We start from the raw sequence: 15,178 nt of genomic DNA on the forward strand, positions 1-15,178 counted from the left end.
TTCCGTCGAACGTGTCGTCAACGTAGTCGTCATCGCACCTCAGCCTACTTCTACATAGTGTTGTATAATACATATTATTATTATTATAATATTGACTGATAATATAATTACTCATTGTCCCATACACATAATATATCATATTATACTATTCCATCTAGACCGCACGACATAGTAAGATATACATATCAATGTCTGATATATATATACACGCGTGCAGCATTAGATATAACTGTGTGTTGACTTTACTGTTTGTCGAGAGGAGCTGATGTATAACGTAATATATACGAGTGTGTTTGTATATACGTATATAGTATACACATAGCCTAGGAAAGAACTGACACGAGAAAATGTAATACGTCTTATGATATGCCGCGCAATAGAGTATTATATTATATGTTGTAGGCAAACGCTCCTCGTATATTATACAGTGTGATTCTTTTTACACACGACACTGATTATATGTTTAAAACTTCTAAGGTTTTTGAAAATACCTGTTTTACATAATAATATTATGTGATCAGAAAATATTCTTTTAAATATATAATTTTACCATTTTTGTCGTTATCAATTTTATGTTGAAAATAAAATGTTGAACGAGTAGGACCCCTGCACATGTTTGGTCTCCAATCGAATTATTACGAAATATGTATATTCTTCTTCGGAACATGGAATTAAAAATGTACTTTAAGATTCAAAGTAAAAAAAATACATTGTTTTTTTTTTTAAATATTTGGTTTTAAAATGATTTCATATCAATTAGGTAGTGTCTTGCATTAAAAGAATCATCCTGTATATATATTTTATATACATATTGTACACCGCGACCAGCATCTGCGCGGTGGGTTAATTTCCAACGATGACGATCCGTCGTAAACGCTTTTAATCAACCGTATCTCATGAAATTCAAACAACGTCGCGTAAATGGTTGTTTTTCATTACGCCTAGCGTTGCCCCACTCGTATTCTTTCGAGAGATCTTTAATAATTATAATATAATATTATTATAGTTGTTACAATAGCACTCGTAAGACTATACGAATTATATTATTCCACGCGCTGCTGTTAAAAAATAAAAAAACATTTCAAATTAAATTCGATTTATCGTCAAACTCCCCAAACAGTATTGGTATGACGCCACCGCAAATAACGTAATGAAAATTATTATTCAAAGACCGTTGCGGGGGCGTGCTGATACGTCATAATATTAGTATTATATTATATTATTGCAACGATTTATTTAAACGTGTTTGGTTTCTATACACGGTAAAATGTGTGTTCTTAATGTCATATATGAAGCGATCCCATATCGTTCGTACTCTACATAGTATGTAATGGTCAATTTCCAACGGAATATTCACAATCAAAATATATAGACGACGATAACAATAATAATAACAACAATATTACGGATATGTACCGCCATCAGTGTATGGGCTCGACGCTTCGACGAATAATTTTCCATTCTGAAATAATTTTGTGCACTTAATATCACCGCCGCCACCGACGTCTGGAATTCCTGATTGCATTTGTCGGGTACAGAATATACTATGTTATATGCGAGAGCTATATTATGTAGCCTTTTCGAGGGCGCTTATAATACACAACGATGCTGTTACGCGATCGATTCGCAGCCACTTGCGACGGTACACGAAATTGCTCTAAAATGAGCTCTAAACAACGAACGAGGATTTCATTGGACTTTGTGCTGTCGGCGGGACACGTCCGTCGCACGCCGAGCGTATAGACACTGTGCCACAGTATAATATTATTATTATTATAATGTAAGTGCAGTTACAACTCACGTGCCTATGTGACGTAGTGCATGTGTACCCTATATATATATATATATGTATTCCTAAATCCACCGAATTCCGTCCTTTTAGCGTTGGAGCCGACGAAGTGTCTCCGTCGCGAAGAAAGAACATAATATACAAATAGAACGCGCGCACATGTAATACATAAAACGAGTCTTCGGCGGCGGTGGGGGAAGAGGAGGAGAGTGAAAAAAAGTTTCTCGATACGTGGTATAAATGCGCAAACGGATACCGGATTATGCGTTCGCTATAATATATGTGATACGACCGTGTGAGCGTGTGTGTGCACCGTGTTATTCCGTTTCGGTACGGCGGGTCCGAAAACGCGAACACACGAGTATCCGTTTACCTGTATTGCGTTATAATCGCGAGACTGTGTCTTCCCGACAACGGCAAAGACGTTAAGTCTGATCCTCGCGCGCCCTTTTCCCTCATACCTTATACCTTTATTATTACACCTATATTTATTCACGTCGCAGACGGATTCGTGTTTTTCGACGAGGTAAACTCATGTGCGCACGTACACGCGCACAAAATATACGCGAGTCTTACGCCGTGTGTATTTTCGAGCGCGGAGTATTGATCGGTCTAGATATAAAAATACCCCGGAAGTCCCTTTTGGGATTTTGGACGTGCGGCGTTCGTGTGTCTAAACATATACCGGTCTTTCTATCACATATTATCCATTTGATATCATATGTGCGGAACGTCATGTATTTTCGTCATATATATATATATATATACCTACCGATAGGTACCTAATGTATTATATATTATATGCGCCATCCCGTCGGTGTTCGATGCGCCGCCCTGGGAATCAGTCGCGCAAAATATCAAAACCGTTTAAGTGATATTAATGGACCGTGTGGGCAAACTGAATAAATAATAATCGTAATATAAAAAAAAAAAATGCAGAAAAAAATAAACAGTTCGTTACCAGCCACCGCGGAATTTGACCGACTGCAACGGCTGTACGTTTAAAGTGCTGCGGAGAACATATTATTATTTATATAAGTGTACCGATTCGTAGATGAATATCATAATAATGGCTGTACGCAGCATACGTTAAACGCCTGTCACACATCAGCCCCGCCATCGACCTTACATCCGACGCTTGTCGATGGGTGGTGCAAGGAGGACAAAAGTAAAAGTTAAGGCATTTTCTTCCTTCTTGATTTGATTTCGTACGAAAAAAAAAATGTAAAAAACGGGAAATAAAAACATTTCACCCATCTTCTGGGTATTTTCTTTCTCGTTGAAAATAATAATGTTCAACGTCTAGAGATTTCCACTATTTTAAGTGTGCAGTTTTTATGAAATTTAAAATTGCAACAACTCGTTTATTTAGAATAAATATAAGTCACGATCAGAAGTTAGGAGAAAGTTCCGTCAAGTGACATTACTATTATTATTATTATGACTTAAAGTTTTAAGTGACAAAGAGAATATTATAATAATATAATTGTTGTCGTTTTCTTATATTCTTATGAATGACAGTTTTAGTACCTACATAACTATTCACTAATATATCTTATGACATGATAATGAGATATAAATGTTTAACGTTTCATATCCCAGTGGATTTCCAATTAAAAAATGAGATCTTAATATAAGTACCTATATGTTTGCATGCAAATTATATTTTAGAACGTAATTAGTAAAAAATTGTCGAATACGAATGCACCTCAAAAATATACTCTACGTATAGCGTGTTGGTTCTGGACAAAAAAAAATTCAAAGATCGTGTGTTAAAATCGAAAAACTAAATGCCCCGCAAACAATCTAAGTGAACGAAGGAAATAAAAATTAAAGCAAACATGCGATGGTGTTTATCGTAGGAAAAATCGCATTAAAATAAAATAACAATAATAATAATACTAAAAAAATCTATTGGTACTGTCGTAGGTGTAGAGATGACCGAGAGCTTTGGGGCTTAGATGATAGTAATACTACATGTGCACGCCCAAACGCTGAATAATAATAATATGCCCACACGTCGTGCAGAGGTGTACTCTCGTCAGTGGCATCACTTCGGTCACGTTTTGTTTATAGACGCCAATGCTGTTCCTTTTATTTACCATATTATATTCTATACAGTTATTGTCGAATTATGTTTAGAAGACCTAAATGGTGTATTAGTTGAAATATAAATAAAACGATTACGAATTCTCATGCGATATAGACTTACTGTAAGCTGCGGTGCCACCGAGCGTTTATAAAACACCGCAAACACTATATTTACATACAAAAATTAATGTTTATTCGATGAAATATAATTATTGTACAAACATTTTTTTAGATTGGGCGTAAAACTCAACGCGTGCGTGCTTTCGGTAATATTCGTTATTTTTTACGCCTAGAAAATATGCGTATTAATATTAGAGTTTTTTTTTATGGATATGTAAATCCTATAAAACATAATATTATATTATAAAATATTGTCGGCGTTCAAATCAGTCATCGTCCTGAATTCAGAGTTTTAACAGTTTATAATCTTATATAATATAATATAAGATATTGTTGATATGGATGCATTGTTTTCCTTGGCTAAGTTGTTCTGAGTAATTATAAATAATGTATTGTTCTAAAATTCATTACCATGATGATCATTTACTTGTCGTTTCCTTGAAATACAACGCGTTTAATTTAATTTCAATAAATTAATATTATATTATTTAAATTAGGTTTTTTCTAAATTATATCACGTGATTACAAAATATTATGCACGTTTTCATTCGGATTTATTCTCAATATGGAGTTTGCCAAGGTAGATTAAGCGTTGTTTAGTTGGGAAATACTGACAAGGCTCTCGCCTATATTATGTTCTGTGCCCACCTAAATTACAGTGAAAAATGTTTTGCAAAAAGTGAGTATACGGGCATCGGGGCGTACGGCACGACTCATGGAAGTTTTGTACGATGCCCCTCTCATTTTTTTGCAGACCATCATTTAAATATTTAATTCACCACAGGGAATTGACTTGGATGTTGGAAGTGTTATTCAATAAAAATAAGAGTACAAGTATGTTGCAAACTTCAGTTGATTCGCTAACTCATTTTAAAAATTATGTTAGTTATAGCTCTAGACATTTTTTAATTCAGATATTTTGAGTAACATTTGTTCAACGTTACTATGTAATACAGACGTTTATAAATACAAACAATAATAATCTAACTGTATAATATATAAGTAGTAACTATTACTTTTTGACTGTGTCATTTTAATTTGTTTTTGAATCTGTAGCGCATAAGATTTATTATATTAGATTGAAATCCCTTATCCACTAGCATTTCAATGTAACATAATCACTTCGTTGATATAATCGATGTTCGCGTTTTATTATTTTAAAATTTCCGTTGAAATATGAGTGTGCTACCGTCATATACGTTTTATTTTGCCCCATATATAACCTTTTTAATACATACAACTAATCTAATTGACAGATTTATACAAAATATACAACTACGATTTTAGTGATGTATAATAATGAATTATTATATGGTTTATATTAAATTAGACAAATTTTAGAAAATATATGATATATGAAATGACATGTTACGACACCGATAAAAACGATTATCGGGATATAGCAGGGTTTGGGGATAAAAATATGTTGAAAGTTTCGAGATTTATAAACTTTTTTTGTATAAAAACATTAAAAACATTATGGCGCCAACAATATGAAGTGTCGTTAGTGCTTGATTAAAATAAAATACCAAAATCCGATATAATATACGCTCGTCGTTTTCCGACAAAAATAAAACCAGCGCTCCCAAAAAACGTTTTGTGGAGAATAATATTAATTGCTATATGATTATAATTTATAATATAATATTTTACTACGCTGCTCATTATAAACTAAAATTATTCACGAAAATCATAAAATTGATGCATATATAAAAATATATACTACTGTACAAGCGTCTATTAATTTACACGAATAATCGCGAAAACTCTGCACACACACACGCAGTCACACGGAAACGAGAAAATATGTTTTCCGAGAACCGATGCCGTTAATTTCCATCCGTTTTTATAGAACCTTATTGTTAGATAGCTATAATTGCAGGACATGTATAATAATATGCAAAACCGATATTTAAGGGAATGCAAATTTATTATACTATATACTCCACCATATATTATTGTACCAGTAATCGATTAGAATAATTTGTAAACCGACTGGCATGATAATCTGCAGTCGAACTTAATTTAATTGAAAAATTCTATATATAATATACACGCTGGTAACAAAAACTATAGACACTTTAAAAATATACTAGCTTATAGCATCGAAACGCAAATATACACACAATAGTGTTATAATGTATATAATATATTTTAGAAGTAACGAAAAAAACAGATAGAAAATATTGAATTCTTCCCGAGCTTTTATGTTGTTGTATACCAGATTATAAACTAGCTTGATACCTTCATTATATTCTATAGTTTAATTTCTAGCACCTATATCGGCGTATAAAAATATATGTCTTGTAGGTACCTATATAATACTATACTTAGTATATGCAAAATATGCTTAATGTTTTTAGGTTGCACATAAAGGAACAACTGCTCTACCCTGCGATCGCGATGCACCGGAAGTACAAGATTTGTATAATGATATAATTTGTTATCGGACATAGTTCGGCAGTGGCGGCTGCACAGGAACTTCGCGGCGTGAACACGTTGCCCATCATCATCATCATCGTCATCATCATTATCATCATCGTCATAGACTTACGACGTCGTTCAATTGGCGTTTCGGCTCGTGCTTAAACTGGTTTTCAGAGCTTGACCAGATACGGTCGCTCAGCAGTACATAAAATATAAGCGTATGTATAGAATTGTGTATGTATATATTATGTGCAGCGTCTGTACATATTGCATGTGCATTATGTACATGCATATATAGATACCGTTATAGTGACATTTATAATTATCGTTCGTATATGCGTTTTTGTTGTTATCGGAATTAATATTATGATGACGTTTGTAATTATATTTCAAATTTGTCGGCGTCGTCGTCTCTATCGGTGTATTAACTATATTATTATTATTATTATTATTATTATTATTATTATTACCGTCTCGGGGGACATTGATATCATAAAAATAAGATCGAGTTCGTCAGAAAAATGTCTGCGACAGCAGTGGCATCGGCGTCACCGTTGACTATATAACTATACACCTCCCTCCGGACGGAAACGGCATACGGTGAACGCTAGCACACGGTGCCCGCTTGCCATATGCCCGCCGCCGCTTCCGAAGGATTTACGAGTCGACAACTGCACGCGCGAGCTACGCGTGCACGGAAGAGTTTACGAATTTCGCGTCGACGAACATTATTCATTCGGTAGGATTGAGTGAAATTCGGAAAACGCAAATTTTGTTCGTATAAAATCACGTACGCCCGTGAGAGAGTGTTATTGTGCGCTGTGGTCTATATTTCTGCGTAAATATCACGTACCCGTTCGCCGACAGTCACCCGGCGTAATTAGCGCCCGCTATCGAGTTCGGGGCGCGAGAGAAAGGGTATATTTCTCGTTTCTTGATACTTTGGTACAAGTCTGTTGTCGGTGACTATACAGCTAGGAGGGTTAGGTTGTCGGTGTTTTGATAAAAACCGTGTGCGCTCTTGGCCATAACGAGGGGCGAGACCCGGTGTGCGCGTGTGGGTATATAGACGTCGTCTCGAGTGGCTTGAGAGCGACGGAGCTGCAGGTCGTTGAGAGAACGTTGAATTATGCGCCGACTGGCGCCCGCCGACGCAGTTAAAGTTTTTTATATCATAATCTTCTAACATATATTATAATTTATAATATATAATATATATTATATACTTGTGAGAGGTGCGACACAATACGAAATATTCTGAAAAACTACACGAATATACTATGTGATATATTTAATATAACATTATTATCACACACGATCATGTCGTTGTAATGCCGTTATATACACGCATGACTGTATCATCAGACTGTCGTGGCGATTTTAAAGACGATCATCTCTGCACAGTGCCAATACAATATGATATAATATGCAAATTGCAAACGATGTTTTCATCGCCCGGCAGTGTCAAAATCGCTCAAGTGTAAAAAAACAAAAAATTAATAAAAAAAATTCTATTTCAAAACCAGATCACCCTACGTAGATATAATACGCGGGCCGTCGGAGTATAATATAATATTATACACTATACAGGGTGGCGCACAATATACTTAGGCCTACAGAGCGCGTCACACAAAACGGGCAAAACGTACCTACCTATATATAAAATTCTGTCTTGCGAGGAACAACGGCAGCTGCTGCAGCTGACTGCCGACTATACTTGTATAGTAATATATATATATAATAAAACGCGTCGTCTCCGCGCGCCGACGCGTTTAGTATTTTTTTCCTCTGTGAAATATTTTATGGAAGACTCCGATTTCTAATATAGTCGCTCGCGTCTGAGGGTGCGCATTAATATTATGTATACGTGCATTATAATAACGACGACGGCTGAGGCGGCGCGAGGTCTCCGCGGTAGTCACATATAATATTGTAATGAAGACGGGATATTATTGCGGGACCACTGCCGGTATTTCGGAATATTCCAGTCGAAAGGGTTACCTTGGAAACCAGTTTTGCAATATACGATGACCGTGTCTTCCCCCTAGCCAACAGCGTGTCGATGTGATTTTTAGCAGAGTATAATATTTCGATTTTACTCGTGGAACGATAACAACGTGATTCGGTGAAATACTCGTGATACTGCAATATCACCAGTGTTGTGCATACAATTACATAATAATACATTGTAATATATTATATAGTACATTATTCACCGCGATGCCACTTGTACAGAGGCACCCGAATATATATAACTCATAATTTTCATAAATCATCAACTCAGGGTTTCCTGGAGAAAATATTTTTAGTTCCTGTAGCTGTCGATTGCTTTGAGATTACGTGGTTACCGGAAACGTGATATTTTTGATGGGCCGTATTTTTTTTATATTTTTGGAGGGAGTCTTGTTAGCACGCACACGCACGCACTCGCCCGTCGAAATCCCGTCACAGACGATACGCGCTCACCCGCCACCGTCGTCGGCAACCACCCCGACGGCGATCAGCTGTTCTCGCGGGGAGCAGCAGCTGCCCCTCAGGTGAACACATGTTGCCGCGCTCCCCGTGTGCGCGTCTTACGAAACTTCGGTGGTACACAATACTATAACATAGGTACCTACCTACCGATAATAACAATAATATTAAAACGTCATTTTACGATCGTTTCGCCGTAGCAGAGTATATAGGTTTACGTTCTTTACGCAATATTTCCGTTATCGTCATAAACTTTGTCACGCGCTCGGTCGTTTCGTTTTACGCCTCGCGTTTTGGCAACCACTGGGCGTGTGTATATTTGAACAGCGTATCTGGCGGACCGTGAACGACTGGTAATTAGCGCCGAGGTGGGATCGCGCGCGTGTTGGCTGCAGCCTGTATAAGTATTGTAATATTGTGTACACGGTAGTGCCGCCGCTTACGACGACTACACAAAACGATGAACGACGATGACGTTATGTGCGCGACACCCACACCTGAAATCTATATAACCTAAAAAAGATATAGGCCCGACCGATAGTATTATTTGCATATGGAATCGTTTTCACCCGAAACTTAGGAGAAACGAGTGGCACACCTGCGCGAAAAACTCACGCAATACAACCGTCACCCGCCGCCTGTGATCAAAGGAATGATGAAGTGCGCACGCTCTATGCGTTCTGTAAATTATTTAACGGGTTTTGAAAATAATTAAATTATATTATTATTTCTTCCGGAAATAAAAAAAAATTAATTTCCACAGGCGACATTTGCGAGTATATTTAACCTTTGCGTGGTAGTATTTTGTCAAAAAGACGACGATAAGAACTTCGTTATTGAGGCATTAGGTATGTTCAGTCGTTAAATAATAAATCAGAGCGTATACTTTAAGTATAGCAAGAAATTAAGTTCATTGGAGATTTTACCAGCATTCGCTGTGTGGTTATGGTACAGACGAAATGCATAATAATGCGTCACGTGACATCAAAAATACTTTAAAAAACCGTAAGGGATTCGCTGTTAAAGACTCGCATTTTTCGTCCCTCGTAGTTTGTAATATTATCGTATCATTTTTGTACACAATATAATATAATATATATAGTTAAACAATATTTATTCTACGATGAGAAGTACTAAAAACGATAGTAAGTCAAGTTAAATCTGAGTAGGCACGTTATCAACAATATTCGTCATCGGCGATTCTAGATCATATCGTGCGTTGTCACCAATCTCGGGAGAAAATTATGATATTTCGGCCGGAGCGATGATAAGAACTGGTAACTATTGATAGGTACAGGGTTAGAGTTAACGGTGGCACCGGTGGAGGATAGAAGGGTGCAGTGCACTTGGCATACATATTAAACTATATACCTAATATAACACACGACTTATACAAATCACGCTGCTGTTGCAGTCGTTCGTGTCCTCGTTCGGAGCAATTATCACATTCGACGACGACGTCGACGACAACGACGAGCCAAGCCCTAACAAACATATTGTTTTTTTTGTGCACTAGTGTATATTTTATGTAACGTACGCATACAGTGTCGTGTGTGTGCAAGTTTTACACACAAATAACGAGCGTGTCGCGTATATACATAATATACATAGTGCACCTATATATTATAATAATAAAATGTTAGGCTTACGGGAGGACGGGCGGCGGGGGATACATGACGGGACGGCCGAGTAAAGGATTATACGACGTACATCCGTCGAAAAATACAATATTATTATTATTATTATTATTAGAAAACGTTCTCACGGTGGACACGGGGAGACGCCCTCAGCCCGTACGTCCACCAAATCGTCGTTACGATAAAAAAAATACTATTAAATAACGCTACATCTAAGTCGTATAGGTACATACAACCGAATACGAGTCTCTTTAATTACTTGCCTAAATCAACCTCACAGACGTGAGGTATACGCGAATATCGTATTATGTATATTTAATATCCACGAATGTCTCGACGAAAAAGATCAATCGGAAAATATTTATTTTATATGATAATTTTTGATATAATATTATTATGTTTACCTCCTCCTCGCCGGGCCCGACGGAATCGATGCTGTTGCACATTCCAGAAACGACGGACTGCTGGCCGTCAACCGATACGCTGCCAGGTCCCTGCTGTTGTTGGACTTGCAGCGGTGGCGTGTGACCTGTTGGCGACATGTTCATCGCTGCGGCTGCGGCTGCGGCTGCGGCGGCTGTGGCGGCGTCCAGTCTGAGCTTCTTGAGGGTGGCGGCGGCGGCCTCCGGTCCGTTGTACGCACCACCTCGGGCCCTCTTCAACCCTCCAACGGCGACGGCCTCCACGATTCAACCGGGTGGGTGTAATGCTGCTTGACGACCACTACCAGCGCCAACATGTGGTCACTACCGTGGACCGGCACGGTTTCCTGTAGCAGCTGATCGGTGGTATCGTGCTTTCGGTTCCAGACGACGAATAAGAAGAAGACGATAGTTAGTAGACTCAGTGGCGACGGCAGGTCACTACTGCAGGGTCGGTGGAGACGGTCGATCGTACACAGTCGTTTCGGCGGTATTTCGATTTATGTTAAATTATATTCTTTGTGGGGTGGGTGTACACACACGCGACGGTCAAAGAGAAAAATGGAGATTGAGTATCAGATTGACAATCGATCGATGTTTAAATTATTTTTTTATTAATCGGTGTAAAATACGCGAAAATGATAACAATCGTAAAAAAAAACAAAAAGGGACTTGGAACGGTGTGTGGTGTGTCTGTAAGGGTTTGGGTACGTGTGGTGACTGAGGTGGTGGAGGTGGTAGTGATGGTGGTGGTTAAGGTGGTGTGTTCAGTGTGTAAAAGGTAAAAATGTCGCGGTGTGTGCGTGTGATCGCGGAACGTACGACTGCCGCCGTGTCGGAATTGCGTCTGATGTGAACGCCGAGGGCCGAGCTGTGGTAGCGACCGCGCGGCGGCGGTGGCAGCAGCGGCGGCGACTGCGACGACGACCGAACACGACCGGCGCCGAACCGACCGGAACAGGAAGCTTGGCGGGCGGTGGCGGTGGTGGCGGCCGTATAACCCCTTCCTCCTCCATCGCCACCACTACCACCGACGACGACGATTGCATTGTTTTCCATATGGCGTGTGCGAGTAGAACAATTTAAAAAAAAAAATTGCGTTCTCCGATGGTCTCTCTGACAATTACGGTGCGATGCTGTGCCGATGGCAGTGTTGCGCACAGCTGATGGACCGTTAAAATAATAATAATAACCCGTTCGTGTGTGATCGACGATGGATACTTACTCCCCCGCTCATCGTACATGGCATACCCATACGAATATAGTATTATTATATTTATATATATTTTATATATATTATATATATATACATAGTATTACATACGCGACAATCGTCCTTGCCCCGATCTATACCGCTGCGTGTTTGACCGCCTATACGCAATTTTATTTATTATTATTATATTTGTACGTGGGGCGTGTGTACCGACGTTTTTTTAATGTCAGAACAACATATTAGATCGTTTATGTCCGACTACCGACTTACGCGGGGTTTTTTTTAAGTCTGTATAGGTCGATGGTTGCGCGTACTAACAATAATACACAGACATTAATAACAATAATAACTACACCTATCTATATAATATGTATATAGATCAGATTCCATGATACTTAGAAATATTATTATATTTACCTATATTCAATATTGAAACTCGTTTCGGCGATACCGTTTACAACAAATTTTGCATTACAACATTACTTGGCTTGTAGAAATTTAAACCGATAACTAAGACGTCATGAATAAATGTTTGTGGGTCCACAATTTACAGATTTTTCAATACAAATATATTCGTAATAATAATGGGAAGTTTTTTTTTTACAAATATAAAATATATATGTATGCCGTATCCTCGTTTTGTGAACAAATTCAACTAAAATGGGAAATACACCTGTAGTGGATTGGATAAGCACTTGAAATATTTTCGAATATGGTTCAGACTACACTCTAAACTCTCCTGATGTCTCTAAGAACAATATGAAATTTTCGTCAAAATCGGTCGAGTGTCTTTTGAGTATATACACTAGAAACAAACATTAATTTATATAATATAATAATATATTATATTTATAGGTTATAGTAAATTAGGAGTTTTCAAGTTTTATAAGCCCTGTACAAACGTCCATTAATATACTTATGTATATATATATATTTATGATGATAAAAACTATTTTTGTTTCAATTCTTTAGAATTAAATTTATAATATTATAACACTCACCTGATATCTTAATTTTTTCATAATTTCACTGTGAGTAAAAAATAATCCGGAACATTAGGTGGAAAGCAATTATTTTCTTAGGTTATTAAATTATATTGTGCAAAATGTGAAATGGTTAATTTTTTTATACATAAAATAAAACCAGATTTTATCAAATGCAAATACACGGTGCTTGGAAACTTATACAGTAGGTATACACCTATATATAATAATAGTAGTCATGACTTTGACCAATATACGCCTTTAAAATTTCGTTTTTAACTTTGGCCATTTTTTAAATAACTTTACATGGATTATATTAACGTAATGATATATTATATTATGTTTATCCGACTATAATATTTTTGTATATTATGTAATTTAACCACGAAGTCAACAATCATTATATTTATACTTAAAACGCAACCACGTAATAAATTGTAAAGCTTTGTACACGAACACAATATAATTTCGGATAAAATAATTATAAACTGAATTTTGAATCGGCAGAATAATAAATATACAATATTACATAAACCTCAAATATGGTAAAAATATATGTTGTCTTTAATATTTTGTACACTCCTCATTAATGAATTAACGATACATAATGTAAGTTATATAATATATTCAATGTGATCACTGGTTTATAGAATCAATTATTTATTTGAATCAAAAAAAAATAAAAATTCGAACCAAACCATATTTTTGTAATATTATATTGACCCAATTTTAAAATCACTGTAAACTAGTTAATTTAAACAGTTTTATGACCACTTATTAATGACTTTTATGGGTTTAAATAGTAAAAATTAGAGCCGATTATAATCATAACATAACATAATTATGTCATTTTAGATGGGAAATATATTGCGTGCCGCTTAATTTACTAATGATTACTGTTTCATTAATTTATTGTTATTTTTTTTTCAATAATTTGTTTAATATATTTTATTTTAATTACATTTAGAACTTAACTAATATAGGATTATTAAAAATAAATAAAACATAATATTTGTAGAATCGACTGGCTATAAGAATCAAAATGACAGTTGGTGAATATTTCTTTGACTCTAGCTCAGAAATCAGCGATTTTGATTAAGTTATTTAAGCGAAAACGTACTTAAAATTCAAATTTTAAACACAATAATATTGGATACAAGTACTTTTTTTATTAAAGTAAAAGAAAAAAGATAAAATAAAAACCACGGAAAAATGTATTATTAATTTATATAAAGGAAAACGCTGAAACCCGAACACTTGAAAATATTCTTACGCTTGGTATTTCGTACATATATTTAACATGGCTCTGATAATATATGTATTTTGACGTAGTTATGTTCAAACGGTTGTAAAACAAAAGTCGTTTAAATTTATATATAGAGAACATTTTATTAGTCCACGATTACTATATATACCACCTATACATAGAGTGGTATTATTTTCTTAACTTTATTCAGCAAGTATTTTTGTATAATTTCCATAAAATGTTTTGGCTCCCAATAAATGGAGCAGGTAGTGATAGAATGTACTTTTAAGCGTGTTCTGACCATAGCAATTTTTGAATTTAAATTAAACGATTTTTTCGTATGTACAGTGCCCTTTTGCTTTTGAAATGCGGTGTTCAAACGTGGTTATATAAATACAGTGATGAAAAATAAAATGCGGTAATAAAAATAAACATATATTTATGAATAAAATATTACATTTTCCAACTTGTAGACAGATGGAAAAGTATACAATGCCTATATTATACCTATACGTACAATTTCGTAACAATCCCCCTTATATGAGGGACGCGGACGTATCGTGCCTGGGGTCAAACGAGTGCCAAAGTTGGGTCAACTTTTTTGTTTTAGCGTAGTCAATTTTTAAAAAGAAATATACTGTTGGAGGACTTTCTTTATGAGTTCAAATTTAAAACTAGGAAGTCCTTATAACCCTTTAGCTGAGCCCTCTGACGTTTTTCGTACGTCGTATAATAATATGTTAGAAAACATGGGTTTATATTATAACGTGTACAAGTA

General features: G+C 36.1%; 1 protein-coding gene across 4 annotated transcripts in view; it reads right to left on the reverse strand.

The window, feature by feature from the left end:
• The window catches only part of LOC132940174 (protein couch potato-like), a 56,727-nt gene extending 44,908 nt beyond the window's left edge, over positions 1-11,819 (reverse strand). For 2 of the 4 annotated variants that reach the window (XR_009664066.1, XM_061007630.1), the window contains exon 1: positions 10,941-11,819. Coding sequence is in view for 3 of the 4 variants with exons in the window: in XM_061007630.1 (XP_060863613.1) it covers positions 10,941-11,084 (144 nt within the window). In the remaining variant the exon portion in view is untranslated. The remainder of the gene's footprint in view (positions 1-10,940) is intronic. The other 2 variants (XM_061007629.1, XM_061007628.1) reach the window with 1 other exon arrangement.
• Between the last annotated feature and the right edge of the window lie 3,359 nt (positions 11,820-15,178).

The sequence above is a fragment of the Metopolophium dirhodum genome, chromosome 3 (genome assembly GCF_019925205.1).
Source record: "Metopolophium dirhodum isolate CAU chromosome 3, ASM1992520v1, whole genome shotgun sequence".
NCBI lineage: Eukaryota > Metazoa > Arthropoda > Insecta > Hemiptera > Aphididae > Metopolophium > Metopolophium dirhodum.